At 29.6% G+C, this 15,885-nt stretch overlaps 1 protein-coding gene across 1 annotated transcript in view; it reads left to right on the top strand.

The window, feature by feature from the left end:
- LOC111635697 (peripheral plasma membrane protein CASK-like) overlaps positions 1-15,885 on the top strand; it is a 137,162-nt gene that overhangs the window by 95,067 nt on the left and 26,210 nt on the right. Inside the window, exons 18-20 of the mRNA XM_023380739.1 lie at positions 989-1,226; positions 1,988-2,137; positions 14,441-14,521. Of these exons, the coding sequence (XP_023236507.1) occupies positions 989-1,226; positions 1,988-2,137; positions 14,441-14,521 (469 nt within the window). The remainder of the gene's footprint in view (positions 1-988; positions 1,227-1,987; positions 2,138-14,440; positions 14,522-15,885) is intronic.

The following is a 15,885-nucleotide window of genomic DNA, read 5'->3' as shown; positions in this document are numbered from 1 at the left end:
AAAAACCATTTATTATTTAACGTCCATAAAAATTATATTTATATTAATGATGTCTCCAAAGTTCAGCGAATTTTTCGCAAAAAAAATAATTTATCAGGAAGCATGCGAGCGCCATTCGATGACAAGCTCCATGACGAAAACGAGCTTAAGCAATGGCGTAGTCAAACGGTGCACGCTCGGTAAGTAATCCTACAATTTTTTGTTTATAGCATAGTTTATATGGATTATTCCCAAAAAATTATACGTATTTTGGAAATGTTGAGTCGAATTAGTCTAGAATCGATTAATTTTATGGAAGAAACCTTTCAAACAGCCGTAGTCCATAAACTGCATACGTGCAGGGCTGTGATTGGCTGGACTCGTAGAAAATGGATTCATAAAAACCGGAACACATCTACCATGTTATAGGGGGGTCGACTGTATGTAGTTTATCTAATGTTAAATCATTTTATTAATTTTTTTCTTAAAAGAGGCAAAATGAGAATAATAATAGCTTGCTATTTGGATGCATTAAAACTTAATAAGTATAAAGAAGCTGTTGTGTATCAGAATTAACTTTGTGATTAATTTTACAATTAATGGAATTTAGTTTATTTAATTAAGTAAATTTTATGAATATACAAATAAATTAAATGAATTTAATGAATTATTTAGTAGATAATATAATATAGCATAAAAGAAGTTTGCTTAAAGAATAGCTTTTTAACTAACAAATAGTAATTACAGCTATAAAATAATATCTACAAAGTAAAACTTTGATAAAGAGAATAGTTAAATTAAGAAAGATGTAAAAACAACAAGCCTAAAAACTTGCAAACAATTAAAGAATTAGCTCAAATTGTGTAATTATCATTTATTTTACTTTATTAAATATTATCTTTACTCAGTTTCTTTATACTAATTAGAGAGTAAGGTAATTAATGAATTAAAATAACTGATTTAAATGTTAATTTTTTGAAATAATCTAATTTTTTTTTTTTAATTAAAGATTTTCGTGCGTGCCCAATTTGATTACAATCCATATGAAGACGAACTCATACCCTGTGCTCAAGCTGGCATCATCTTCAAAACGGGTGACATTTTGCAAGTGATCAGTAAAGATGATCATAATTGGTGGCAAGCAAGAAAAGAAGGAACTGATTCAACAGCCGGTCTCATTCCTTCTCCGGAATTACAAGAATGGAGAATAGCTTGTCTAGCAATGGAAAGATCTCGTAACGATCAAGGTAAAGAATCATTAATGATTTATAGTAATTATAAGTATTAATATTAAATTATAGTAATTTTTATTCTAATGCCTAATAATAAAATTCTACTTAAGCCAAGAAGTTTGGCAAAATAATCTTAAATAAGAATCTTTGAATTGTAATTATAATTTATAATTACAGCTCACTGAAAGGCTTTTGTCAGGAACATTATGTTCCTGATGAAGGCCTTTCAAAATGGCCAAAAACGTTAGAAAATTGAATTAAAAGGCTGCATTATAAAGGTTTTTGTGTTGATGCTTGAATAGGAATACAATTTCAATATTTAGAATATTTGCATAAGGGTGCTGGGGAGGAGAAAATAAAATTTCAAAAAAGCATATAACGATTATATGAGATATATCAATTATAAAAATAATGTATCAGTGAGCCTGTTACTGGTGTGCGTCTCTTACTAAATCAACCATTACAAATGTTTTCGAACTCACAAGTTCTTCTTCAGGTAACATACAACTTTTGAACAAATGCGATTAAAATTAAATTGAATTGGAACACCAGCTGAAACTCACTCACATGGATGTTTGTCATCCCAGCCCAGGGCCTCACATTTGTTTGAATTTGGATACATTCAAAGCAGACACTTTCATTTCTCCATATTTTGTCGTATAAAGATGTTTGTCAAAATAAACTTAATCTTCATTTAGTTTCCTTAATCTTGAAATCTTTCATTTATATGTAATTTAGAATTTCATTTTAATTAAACTTATTTTACTCTTTTGCAGTGAATTGCTCAATATTTAGTCGAAAAAAGAAACACTTTCGAGATAAGTACTTAGCAAAACACAATGCCGTATTCGATCAGTTAGATTTAGTTACGTATGAAGAAGTGGTAAAATTACCATCTTTCAAAAGGAAAACTCTAGTTTTACTTGGTAAGAAAATGTTATATGCTATTTAATACAAGTGATCTTTAAGAATTATATTAAGTAGATTTTTCTGTAATTTAAATAATTAAAAAGTAAACAAAATATACAGAATGTTTCATATATCTTGACTGGGTAATGTGCAGTACTGTATTACTGTATTGAGGCTCTGGAAGTTTTATGAAGTTCGGGAACTTCTTTTTGGCAATATGTAGTAATCCTGTCACAGATTTGTCAAACAATCTATTTTTTTTGCTAAGTAAATAGGCTTGTGTCTGCTACTATGAGTTTTTACAACCCAGTTGAATTTGTGAAACAAGCTGTACTTAGTTTAGTGCAACAGAAATGCATTTACAAATCAAAGATCTTTGTTCTTTTAGATACAACTTCTAAAATGAAATGTTTCTTCCAAATTGTTTTGATTACTTTTTAAATATTATTGATGTAAAATATAAATCAAACTATTGATACAGGTATGCACTGCTTAATAATGATTACATATGTGATGCAGGTCCCATAAGATTATACTGGAGCTGAAAAATTTGTAACCACCTGCACCTTCTCCGCATTTAGATACATAAATATTGTAGAACTCCAATTATCCAAATACTGATTAAACAAATGTCCAATTATCCAAATCACCACTTGACCTCCTTTTCCACTCCCACTGACATCGCACTGCAATTATCTTATGTCATGCAACTGAATAATTAGTTACACCTATTTGCTGTGACAGATCTAAATGATCAGTAGTATGCTACTTGCACATTGACAAATAAATAAATACAGTACATATACAATACTCTGCCATTACCCTGTAATTTCATTCTTTACATGCTAATCCACTTCTCCAAATTTTCGATTATCTGATTTACCTGCAGAATGAATCAGTTAGATAATTGGAGTTTTGCTATACTTTTTATTGTGTTACACATATCCTACATGAGTAGTAAGTATACTATAGCATATAGGTTTGTCTAACTTGTAAGTGCTTAATTCTATGATATATTTATCAAATGTTTCCCCATCATTAAGCAGTGCTTACTTATAGAGGATTGACATTGAAAAATTATTAAAAATGAGTATAAATTTTAATCTGCTCCACTTTTTAATCAAACACAATGTAAATTAGCATGCTTTTTTTAAAAAAATAAGGGAGGAGAATTAAAACATGATTGAAAAGTTTACTTTAATAGAAGGAAATAAATCCTAAGTTATTGGGAAAAAGTTTTAAAATAATTAAAATATTGAAGTGATCATTTTTGAACTAATTGTTTAATAATAGAAAAATGGATAATCCAAAGTATATAAAATAATACCTCATGATATAAACAGAAAATTAGGTAGGCAGACAGGATTATCTTCTTTTTAAATATATAATACAGGGTGGTCCACTTATCATTTATAATGTTCCCAAGTTTTTAATTTCCATCCATCCCTCGTTAATCTTCAGAATGAAGTTAGATAGATGAAAATTTAGATCAGATATATGGAAAGCTTGGGTAGAGGTCTGATTAACTAAATATGAACTTTGGTCTGGATTGGAAGTCACATGATTTTACTTTCCTGGCTGTTATAACAGAGGGAAAGTAAGGCTATCTGGCAAAAATGACCCTCTCCAGATTTAAAAATTTTTGAACTTAAGACACCTTGAAATATTGAGAAATGCAACAAAGTTTGGAGGCAATTTCTGTATGTATGGATGTTAGTGTGTGTGAGGGGGTATAATTTTGTTCACTTATATGAAGTTTTTTTCCTGTTCTTTTTGTCAAAAATTTCTGAAGTTTTGCTGGTAGGTTTTTTATTAAGGGGATTGATGCTATTAAATTTTGATAGTTAAAGGTCAAGGGATGGGGAGATAAAGGGGGTGTGTGTATTTCCAATATNTCAGTTATCCGACTTTTCAATTATCCGACCAACCCCAGTCCCCAATTGAGTCGGATAATCGAGGTTCTACTGTATACAGGAAATGCAGTTGAACCTGTCTATCTCAAACATGTTTATCTCAAAATTTATTTTTTCTCCTGCACTTTCAGCATAAATTCAATATATTTTACATGTTTATCTCAAATAATTTTCTCCCAAAACCTATATCTCAAATTACAGACTGAAGTGTCGATTAGAAATACAAAGCTCAGCAACTAATTTTGATAGCTTAAATTGTAATTGAAAAGCACCGCTTACAATATAGTACATAGTTGCAATTTTATCTTATTGGCTATGAGTTTGGCTTGCATCTTATGGCTGAAGCTAATGAAAGCTGGGCATTGGGAACTATTGACAAACTATTTGTTAAGGTATGTCAAAAATCTTTTATTAATACCTAATACAGATATGTACTTTTACTTGCTATTGTATTAATAAAATATCTACCTCTGATCAAACCTATTGTTTACTGTGTAGGAATTTCTATATCTTGAAACCTATTTATCTTGAATTTTTTTCATTTATGTAAGATTCAAGATCGACAGGTTCAACTGAAATTAATTTAAAATGCATACATCACAAATGTAAGTTGCAAATATAACATTATAAGACCAAAAGACATATGTTGACCAGAGTTAAATACAGTGAAATATAAATAGATATCAAGACAACATCTAGTTACTTTGATATCTGATTGAATATGTAGTGTTCAGTGTGACAAGAATAAGAAACAGGTATAACATAAAGAACAAAACTTTATTTTATACAGTACGAACACAAAAAAGATAAGATCCCAACTCTGGTGCATTGTTAGTGAATACTTTTATACAACAGTATAGTACAATCAAGATTGTTACACAAAAGGATCTTCTCAACCACTTTTTGGGATTCACACATGTGGGGTTCAAATCACGAAAGTATATACAAAGATCAGCTGTGCTTAAAACTACCTTACAACTTATGTTTTTTTATTCTAATTAATGCTAAAAGAGGGAAGAGATGTTAGTTAGATAGGGAGAGACAGATTTATGAAGAAAGAAGTCTTAGAAAAGGGGTACCTGTAACTTCATATATCACAATGAAACTGTCCAAATATACCTTTGCAGTTCTCCTGAATTTCACTGGTGTATGTATTTTCTTTCTTAGTTGTCACTATTTCACTTTTCTTTTGGTCTTCCAAACAAGATTTCCCATTTCAACTCTCAGGACTCACTGGTGCTTTCTGTACCGACCGTATCTTAGTGATTGTACCCTGTGACTTCTGATACCACTCAAAGACCGGAGCTTGTCCTCTGCACATCTTTCTTCCTTGGGAACTTGACCAAAAAGTGCTGACTACACTGATGTTTGCCCATCAGGGCCTTCTCCACTCTTTTGTCTAATGCTCGTATCCATGGAAGTAGGACAAGGGTGGAAAGTTCTCAAACTCTGAAAACAAAGGAAAATCAAGAACAAAAGGGAAATTGATAGGCTAGGAAAGGAAAGTGATAGAAAATGAAAATAACATAACTTAAAAACTATACATAAATATGGCATTATGCCACACATGAAATAGGATGTTTGGTACTCCCTAAGATGATGAAGTATTTTAATTTCCTGTCTGTAATCCTCAGATTGTGTCAAAAAATTCTTCAGCTTTAATGATGTGAAATATACCTTTGCAGTTACTATATAGGCTACTGTGTATAATCTGTGGCAGTTTTTCAAAAACATCAAAAAATAGCTCTAAAATCATTTTTCATGACACATCAAGAAATTTTGATATAATAAAACAATGACAGGAGATTTTGCATTGTTGTTTACATATTGGGTGGATGAAAAAGACAAAAAATGGAAATGGACCATTCACTTCTACTTGCAAGTATAATAGTGTTGAATATCCAATAAACATCTTCTAGCCAATCTTTGTTTAAAAAATTTTTTATTTTTCTATTTACTTATCATAGCATCTGACCTTGACAGAATATTGGGATGCTACAATAAGTCTCATCATCTTTCACTCTTGTTATGAAGAAATTTGGAAATCTCAGTGAGGGGTCCAAAAAGTTCTTATTGACAGATGATTTAATTATTCATTCACTTTAAGTTTATTATTAATTTGAGAATAAAATGATAACCCTGGATCATACAACTCACAAAAAATTAGAATTTTATTAGTGAATGACCTGAAGTACCTGTGGGATAAAGACATCAAATAGAAAAAATTAATTTAGAATTAAGAATTAGAATTTGATGTCTGTCAAAAGTTACTTGTAGTATGGACAATGTGAAATATTGATATATTCTCAATACCAACTACAAAAATGGATTACAAAAATTTCTTAGTATACCATATTTAAGATGGTAAATCGAATAGAAAACAGTACTTTACAGCATGGACAAATAGCGGTTAAAAATGATCAGAGGACACTTACAAAGCACAGAAAATTCATGTCAGAGTACTTTATCTGGGCCACACAATTGTTTATGAACTCGTAAACTATACAGATGGCTCATTGGTGAACTTGACACTGAATCATTGCAAAATTTTAATGTTGCCAAAAGTTTCTTAGTTCCCTGTACAAAATGATATTGGTTCCTGTTCTGAAATTTCCCATCTTTAGAACAGATCATCAGATCTAAAAAATCTTATTGTACAGTACTTCTACAGACTCTCCTACACATATTGAAACCTAATTCATTCAGATATGTTGAGAAATTATGAAGGAGTTCAGCTAACAATATATACAGGGTGAACCAAAAGTAGATGGACAGTAAATTTTAACATTTATTGAGATTACATATACAATTATATTTACTAATACAATACAATACAATTTTATCAACAACGATGCTCAAACTGCTGTCCATCACAATTTACACAGCTTTGAAGTCTACATTTCATCATTTCACACTTCAACAAACATTTTTGCACAAGTATGTTTATGTATTAATTTCTTGCAATGCATCTCTGATGTAATGTTTCAATGATACTTCATAACCAAGTTAAATATACAGCATTGTGTTAGTATAACCCTAACACAAACCTTATTCTACCTACTTATGGTTTACCTTGTATACTTCTTGTATATAGATTTTTATTAGGTGCTAACCAAAATTATAATTAAACACAAATAAAGTTTTGAGTTATTGTTATGTAGTGTGTATTTGTTGTTCATTGTAGTATTATATTTAACATTTAAATGTTATACTGTGTGTCATTAGTGAATGTAACCAATTATATGGACTCAAAACTAATTTCTGTAAGACTTGTCAACATTTTATAAATATTGAGAAGAAAAAAACAATTGTTTAATGAAGCTAAATAGTCTAATTAATTAATGTTAATTTTTGTAAGATGAACATATATATTGCATCCATTTACAGTATGCAAGGCAATAATTTTCAAGCTTTATAAAGAAGTCCCCTTTTTTGTAAAAAAACATATCTTGCACATTATTTTTTTCATAAAAATATACTAAAATTCAGAAATACAGTTACTTTAAGGAAATCAATTGGTTACTCAAAAATAATTTTTTCATACAACAATTCATACTTGTAATGACAGAAAGTAGTGTAAGTTGTGAAGTCATAAGTCGGAAACTGATTATATTTTATAATTCTGGACTTTGCTTTAAAATAAATTGTTTAATTTCTTTTCTAGATTTGAAAATATTTCTTTTTAATTATTAAATGTTAATGAATATTGTATCAATTTGTCGCTGGTATGCCAAAAAAACAAATAAACGACAACGCAAACTTTGCAAATATATGACAAATCATTTTTTGCCCATAAAAATTTGATTGTGCATTACAAGCAAGAAATTAGGCAGTTTTTCTATTTCTGTTGTTAATAAGTGCACTTAGTTGCACTAATTAATAATACCTGCTTTTAATTAAAATAATTGCCACTGGTTATATACAAGTGGATTACAAAGTTCTGGTGTCTCAGATTAGTTAATTGATCAGTTGATCATTTTATGATCAATTTTTAAATTCTTTGAAGTATTTCTTATTTATATCATTGAGATTAGGACTAATTATTTCATTTATAATTGGCATTTATTATTATTCATATGTAAATCTCATTCAATTTATGAGTTGGAAAGATTTTGGTATACTTTGTTTCTTTATTAGTACAAGATTGTTAATTGATAGTCTTCACTTGGTGTTAAGTTTTGTGGACTTGATGATCATTATAAAATTTTAAAAAATGGACCAGATAACTCGATACCATATACAGTACTTGAACTACAGGATGGATGAAAAGTAACTAGTCATAGAGAAATCGCTATAATTTTTGTAATAATAATATGATCATTTAAATCAAAGACACACACTCCCAGTTTAGTTTTTTAGATATTGTCTCCTTTTCATTTTGATTAAATTATGGATGGTATTTATCTTCCTGTATTAATTACTGTCTTAATATTTTAATTATTAAATTTTTGTAACTTCACGTTACGTCAACCTCGATAGTATCTACTTTTATTTTTTTATATACTTCTTTTTTCTTTTCCACTTTCTTTTGAAACAATCTCCTTAACAAGGGTAATGCTTTTCTATTCCTGACACTTTATATATTACACCAGTATTTTTACTTTTCTAAATTGCCTTTTCAAATTTTTAAGTATGGTTTTGGTCCATATCTTATACTCTGTCTCAATCTCTGCTTTTTATCTTATCTCAAAAATAATACAGAAATATATGACACAATTAGCCTAAAACAATTGGAAATACTTGAAATTTACAATACAAACAAAGACTATAGATGTGTTAACTATTGGAGTGGGGACTTGTTGTCCATCATCTGGAAATCGTGATATGAAATGCAACTTCATATAAACTGCAGCATTTTAATTAGCAAATAAATTGTATCTATATATGTGTTTATTTTTAGATAAGTTTGTTTCATTTTAACATCTGATTTTGTTTTATGAATTTGTCTTGCACTTGCATAGTCACATGGCATGTTTATCAAATGTTTTAAACATTAAATCTTGTATATACACTGATATGTTCAGTTGCATGAATAGAATACAAAATAGAAGATTCGTTAAGCTGGATGAAAAACGTTATTGATTACATTAAATAATTGCTGAAGTGTTATAAGTTGTTGGTTTTATTTGTTTGTTTCTCCAGTTCCTATTGTTATTTATTAGTGCAAATTTAAAATTTTAGTGAATTTTTGTGTAAAACAATTATGTATCGAGGAAAAAATATATGGAATTACAATTTTAATCTTTATCTTTGTCCTTGGAGCCAGACAAATTGTCTTCCAAAATCTCTTCCACATTTAAATCAGAATCATTGCTTCTTTTAAACAATCATTTTTAGTACCATCAATGGGCATTACTAGTGACACGCTTCTTAAATAACAATCTCTGGTTTTATCGCATTTTGTGAGGTTTCAAACTAGTGGGCATTACTGCTCCCTTGAGGGTGGCAAAAGACTCAAGGAGACACTGGAAGGCAAGAGGCAGTAAGGTGTTGGAAGGCAAGGGGACAAAAACTTCATCTTGAAACAAACAAACAAAAAACACACACACACACACACACACACATACACACACACACACACACATATACATATATATGGCTAAGCATATATAAATTCACCTTGTACATCACATCCCCGAAGTCGTACATAGGGGAGACCAATGCCGTAGACATTGTTGTCTGGAAACAAACAAACAAAAAACACACACACACACACACACACACATACACACACACACACACACATATACATAAATATATATAAAATACATACACTAAAAGGAGGTGGTAACCTTAAAAGTTTCGGAAGAACAGTTTTAAATTATTTGCACACTTCTGAATTTCAATCTTTAGTGTATAAGACACATACTGGTTTTGAGACAGGTTTTTAGAGAAAAATTTTATGCTGTGTGTTTTAAGCCAGAAAATACAGTACAGTCGACCCCCCTATAACACAGGTTCCTATAGTTTTGATTCCTATATCATGGCAAAAAAATTGCGACAGCATTCATACAAACATGCTAAAAAAACTCATATAATTCGGTAAAACGTCATCGCCGACTTGTGTCACGACAGGATTGGTCGAATCTAGACCAATAGCGGATATTGTACAAACCGTTGAGTTTAAGCGAGCAGTGGACCTACTAAAAACCATTTATTATTTAACGTCCATAAAAATTATATTTATATTAATGATGTCTCCAAAGTTCAGCGAATTTTTCGCAAAAAAAATAATTTATCAGGAAGCATGCGAGCGCCATTCGATGACAAGCTCCATGACGAAAACGAGCTTAAGCAATGGCGTAGTCAAACGGTGCACGCTCGGTAAGTAATCCTACAATTTTTTGTTTATAGCATAGTTTATATGGATTATTCCCAAAAAATTATACGTATTTTGGAAATGTTGAGTCAAATTAGTCTAGAATCGATTAATTTTATGGAAGAAACCTTTCAAACAGCCGTAGTCCATAAACTGCATACGTGCAGGGCTGTGATTGGCTGGACTCGTAGAAAATGGATTCATAAAAACCGGAACACATCTACCATGTTATAGGGGGGTCGACTGTATGTAGTTTATCTAATGTTAAATCATTTTATTAATTTTTTTCTTAAAAGAGGCAAAATTAGAATAATAATAATAGCTTGCTATTTGGATGCATTAAAACTTAATAAGTATAAAGAAGCTGTTGTGTATCAGAATTAACTTTGTGATTAATTTTACAGTTAATGGAATTTATTTTATTTAATTAAGTAAATTTTATGAATATACAAATAAATTAAATGAATTTAATGAATTATTTAGTAGATAATATAATACAACATAAAAGAAGTTTGCTTAAAGAATAGCTTTTTAACTAACAAATAGTAATTACAGCTATAAAATAATATCTACAAAGTAAAACTTTGATAAAGAGAATAGTTAAATTAAGAAAGATGTAAAAACAACAAGCCTAAGAACTTGCAAAAAATTAAAGAATTAGCTCAAATTGTGTAATTATCATTTATTTTACTTTATTAAATATTATCTTTACTCAGTTTCTTTATACTAATTAGAAAGTAAGGTAATTAATGAATTAAAATAACTGATATAAATGTTAATTTTTTGAAATAATCTAATTTTTTTTTTTTAATTAAAGATTTTCGTGCGTGCCCAATTTGATTACAATCCATATGAAGACGAACTCATACCCTGTGCTCAAGCTGGCATCATCTTCAAAACGGGTGACATTTTGCAAGTGATCAGTAAAGATGATCATAATTGGTGGCAAGCAAGAAAAGAAGGAACTGATTCAACAGCCGGTCTCATTCCTTCTCCGGAATTACAAGAATGGAGAATAGCTTGTCTAGCAATGGAAAGATCTCGTAACGATCAAGGTAAAGAATCATTAATGATTTATAGTAATTATAAGTATTAATATTAAATTATANGTAAAAACAACAAGCCTAAGAACTTGCAAAAAATTAAAGAATTAGCTCAAATTGTGTAATTATCATTTATTTTACTTTATTAAATATTATCTTTACTCAGTTTCTTTATACTAATTAGAAAGTAAGGTAATTAATGAATTAAAATAACTGATATAAGTGTTAATTTTTTGAAATAATCTAATTTTTTTGTTTTTTAAATTAAAGATTTTCGTGCGTGCCCAATTTGATTACAATCCACGCGAAGACGAACTCTTACCCTGTGCTCAAGACGGCATCATCTTCAGAACGGGTGACATTTTGCAAGTGGTCAATAAAGACGATCGTAATTGGTGGCAAGCAAGAAAAGAAGGAACTGATTCGATGGCTGGTCTCATTCCTTCTCTGGAATTACAAGAATGGAGAATAGCTTGTCTAGCAATAGAAAGATCTGGTAACGATCAAGGTAAAGAATTATTAATGACTTTAAATTATTTTATAGTAATTTTTATTCTAATGCCTAATAATAAAAATTGTACTTAAGCCAAAAAGTTTGGCAAAATAATCTTAAATAAAAATCTTAGAGCTGTAATTATAAATTATAATTACAGCTCATTGAAAGGCCTTTATCAGGAACATAATGTTCCTGATGAAGGCCTTTCAAAATGGCCAAAAATGTTAGAAAATTGAATTAAAAGGCTGCATTATAAAGGTTTTTGTGTTGATGCTTGAATAGGAATACAATTTCAATATTTAGAATATTTGCATAAGGGTGCTGAGGAGAAGAAAATAAAATTTCAAAAAAGCATATAACAGCTATATATGAGCTATGTCAATTATAAAAATAAGGTACCAGTGAGCATGTTACTGGTGTACGTCTCTTACTAAATCAACTGTTACAAACGTTTACAAACTCACAAGTTCTTCTTCTGGTAAGATACAATTTTTGAACAAATGCGATTTAAATTAAATTGAATTGGAACACCAGCTGGAACTCAATCGCGTGGATGTCGATAACGTCATTTGGACACGCGCCGTATTATCTGTAGTAGTTTGGAAAAGAGCTTATGTTAAACTACTTATGTTAAACTGTATATGCTATTGTCCAAGAGCGTCTGCCAGGCTATAGATAGAGTGATTTCATCTTTATGGTTAATGCAATTATTGTCCTTAAGTGTAGCCATGTGGCTTGTCCAAGAGCTTACATTAAACTACTACAGATAATATGGCACATGCCCAAGTGATGTTATTGACATCCACGTGAGTGAGTTCCAGCTGGTGTTCCGATTCAATTTAATTTTAATCGCATTTGTTCAGAAGTTGTACGTTACCTGAAGAAGAACTTGCGAGTTCGAAAACATTTGTAATGGTTGATTTAGTAAGAGACGCACATTGGTAACAGGCTCATTGGTACGTTATTTTGATTTAATCCAGTGTAGTATATTCTATTATATCAATTATTGTCTCTGGACTGCTGAGCTGTAACAGTCAACAACATATGGAAGTGCTTGAGTCAGAGATCGATGCCTCGTTTACAAACAATACAACCCGTTTACAAAAAAATATATTGTTTGAAAGTATACATACATGATGAATCATTGTCATTCAGTCCCTTCACACGCTGTTGAGGTGGTAACAATTCATGGCGGAGTCGACCTTTTATTGTAGACTACTCAGCCACCATCTAATGAAAAAAAGTTAAAATAATCTTCTAGTGGTGGCACAATCATAAAATTAATAAGTACTTTTTAAAAAATTGCAGAGACAAATTCGCTTTTACGAAAAAAATATATTTTTTTTGTAAAAGTAAATTCATCCTGGCAATTTTTAAAATATACAACATAAACAATATAAATATAATATAACAAAATACAATAACAATATAATATAACAAAATAAATAATATAAATATATTGTTTATTAGACAATTAACTTACAATAAAAGTGCTGTTGTCACAAAGGGTTGAAGTCCTTGTATGTATCCTTATATATGAAAGAAGAGGAAAGTCCAGTGATGAAAGTGGTTTCCTATCGCTGATCAGATGTTGCATTCTAAGACCAGTTCTTGAACAGGAAATAATGTCCAGTGAATGCAGATCAGAATTTTTAAAGTTTCTATCAACAAAGATCTATAAATTTCGAAGGATACATTGGCAAAGGACAAAGACGGAACCTTGCGGGAAGCACTCCAGCGAGGGACATAGCCTTGTAGGACACCATAGCAAAAAACGAAGTGTCCTTGAAGCCTGGACTTAAATATCTTGTGGTCTTGCAAATCATTACTTTATTGGTTATTAATCCCCTTTCTTGGTCTCCTATTGGCCTTTCTCTGTTACCAGGTGAAATTGGAAATTGGACCAGATTGGTTTTTGAGAAAGACGATTGTTTATTAATACAATTCAACATTGTCTTTTGTTTCATGTTGAATGAACATTGCACTTAACTAACATTTTCTTTTTTTGTTTGTCTTGTCTTATAAAGAACTTAATTTACTAATTTTTCTCCTTTTTTTTACTGCATGGTTTTAAATTTAAAATAATTTTATTTTCCTTTTTGTTTTTACAATTTAGTTCCCTTAATTTTAATTAATTGTAAAGATCAAGATTCGTTTTTGTTTGGATATATGGTTAAAAGGATGTTTTTCATCCCAGTCCAGGGCTTCATTTGTTTGAATTTGGACACATTCAAAGCAGACACTTTCATTTCTCCATATTTTGTCTTATAAAGATGTTTGTCAAAATAAACTTAATCTTCATTTAGTTTTTTTAATCCCAAAATCTTTCATTTATATGTAATTTAGAATTTCATTTTAATTAAAATTATTTTACTCTTTTNTAATAAATTAATTGTTTTTAATAATTATATTTTAATTATTAAATTATATTTGTTTTCAATTGAAATAAATAAATGTCTTTATGTTGTTATTAACAACAACAATATATTTTTACATGGTAATCATTTTAAAGTTTTAGTTAGATAAAAGCAATTTTCTTTTGTTTTCAGGTGCTCATGGAGTTGGGAGACGACATATAAAAAACACGCTTATTAATAATCATCCTGACAAATATGCATATCCACTTCCATGTAAGTTAATTTTATTCAGTTAGATACAGTTGGACTTTCATATTGCAAAGTTCTATGTTACAAATTTCAATTATCAAATTTTTAATGGAATCTTCTTTTACATTTGATATTATCTATTTGTTTAATATCTTCTGGACTGGGGGTAAGTCATTGTGAATGTGTGTGCAGATGGGTTTTTTGGTCATTTTCAAAAAATCATAAAAAAAGAACCAATATTTGTCATGATATTTTGGGATTTGTTTCTTTGTACTTTTATTAACATAAAACATTTAACAGAATAATCATTAAAAAGAAAAAATGTTTAAAAAAAATCTGATATAGTATTTAAATTGGATTAATTTTTTTTNTCTAAAATGAAATGTTTCTTCCAAGTTGTTTTGGTTACTTTTTAAATATTATTGATGTAAAATATAAATCAAACTGTTGATACAGGTATGCACTGCTTAATAATGATTACATATGTGATGCAGGTCCCATAAGATTATAATGGAGCTGAAAAATTTGTAATTACCTGCATCTTTTCTGCATTTAGATACATAAATATAGTAGAACTCCAATTATCCAAGTACTGATTAAGCAAATGTCCAATTATCCAAATCACCACTTGACCTCCTTTCCCACTCCCACTGACATCACACTGCATCTATCTTATGTCATGCAACTGAATAATTAGTTACATCTATTTGCTGTGACAGATCTAAATGGTCAGTAGGATGCTACTTGCACATTGACAAATAAATAAATACAGTACATATACAATACTCTGCCATTAACCTGTAATTTCATTCTTTACATGCTAATCCATTTCTTTAAATTTTCGATTATTCGATTTACCTGCAGAATGAATCAGTTCAGATAATCAGAGTTTTGCTATACTTTTTGTTGTGTTACACATATCCTACATGAGTAGTAAGTATAGTATAGCATATAGGTTTGTCTAAGTGCTTAATTATATGATATATTTATCAAATGTTTCTCATCATTAAGCAGTGCCTACTTATAGAGGATTGACATTGAAAAATTATTAAAAATGAGTATAAATTTTAATTTGCTCCAATTTTTAATCAAACACAATGTAAATTAGCATGCTTTTTTTAAAAAATAAGGGAGGAGAATTAAAACATGATTGAAAAGTTTACTTTAATAGAAGGAAATAAATCCTAAGATATTGAGAAAAAGTTTTAAAATAATTAAAATATTGAAGTGATCATTTTTGAATTGTATAATAATAGAAAAATGGATAATCCAAAGTATATAAAATAATACCTCATGATATAAACAGAAAATTAGGTAGGCAGACAGGATTATCTTCTTTTTAAATATATAATACAGGGTGGTCCACTTATCATTTATAATGTTCCCAA

This window comes from Centruroides sculpturatus, unplaced genomic scaffold (assembly GCF_000671375.1).
Source record: "Centruroides sculpturatus isolate CEXI.00-Female unplaced genomic scaffold, Cexi_2.0 scaffold1047, whole genome shotgun sequence".
In the NCBI taxonomy this organism is placed as follows: domain Eukaryota; kingdom Metazoa; phylum Arthropoda; class Arachnida; order Scorpiones; family Buthidae; genus Centruroides; species Centruroides sculpturatus.
Note: the sequence above shows the minus strand (reverse complement) of the source record. Positions and strands in the feature narration are given on the sequence as shown.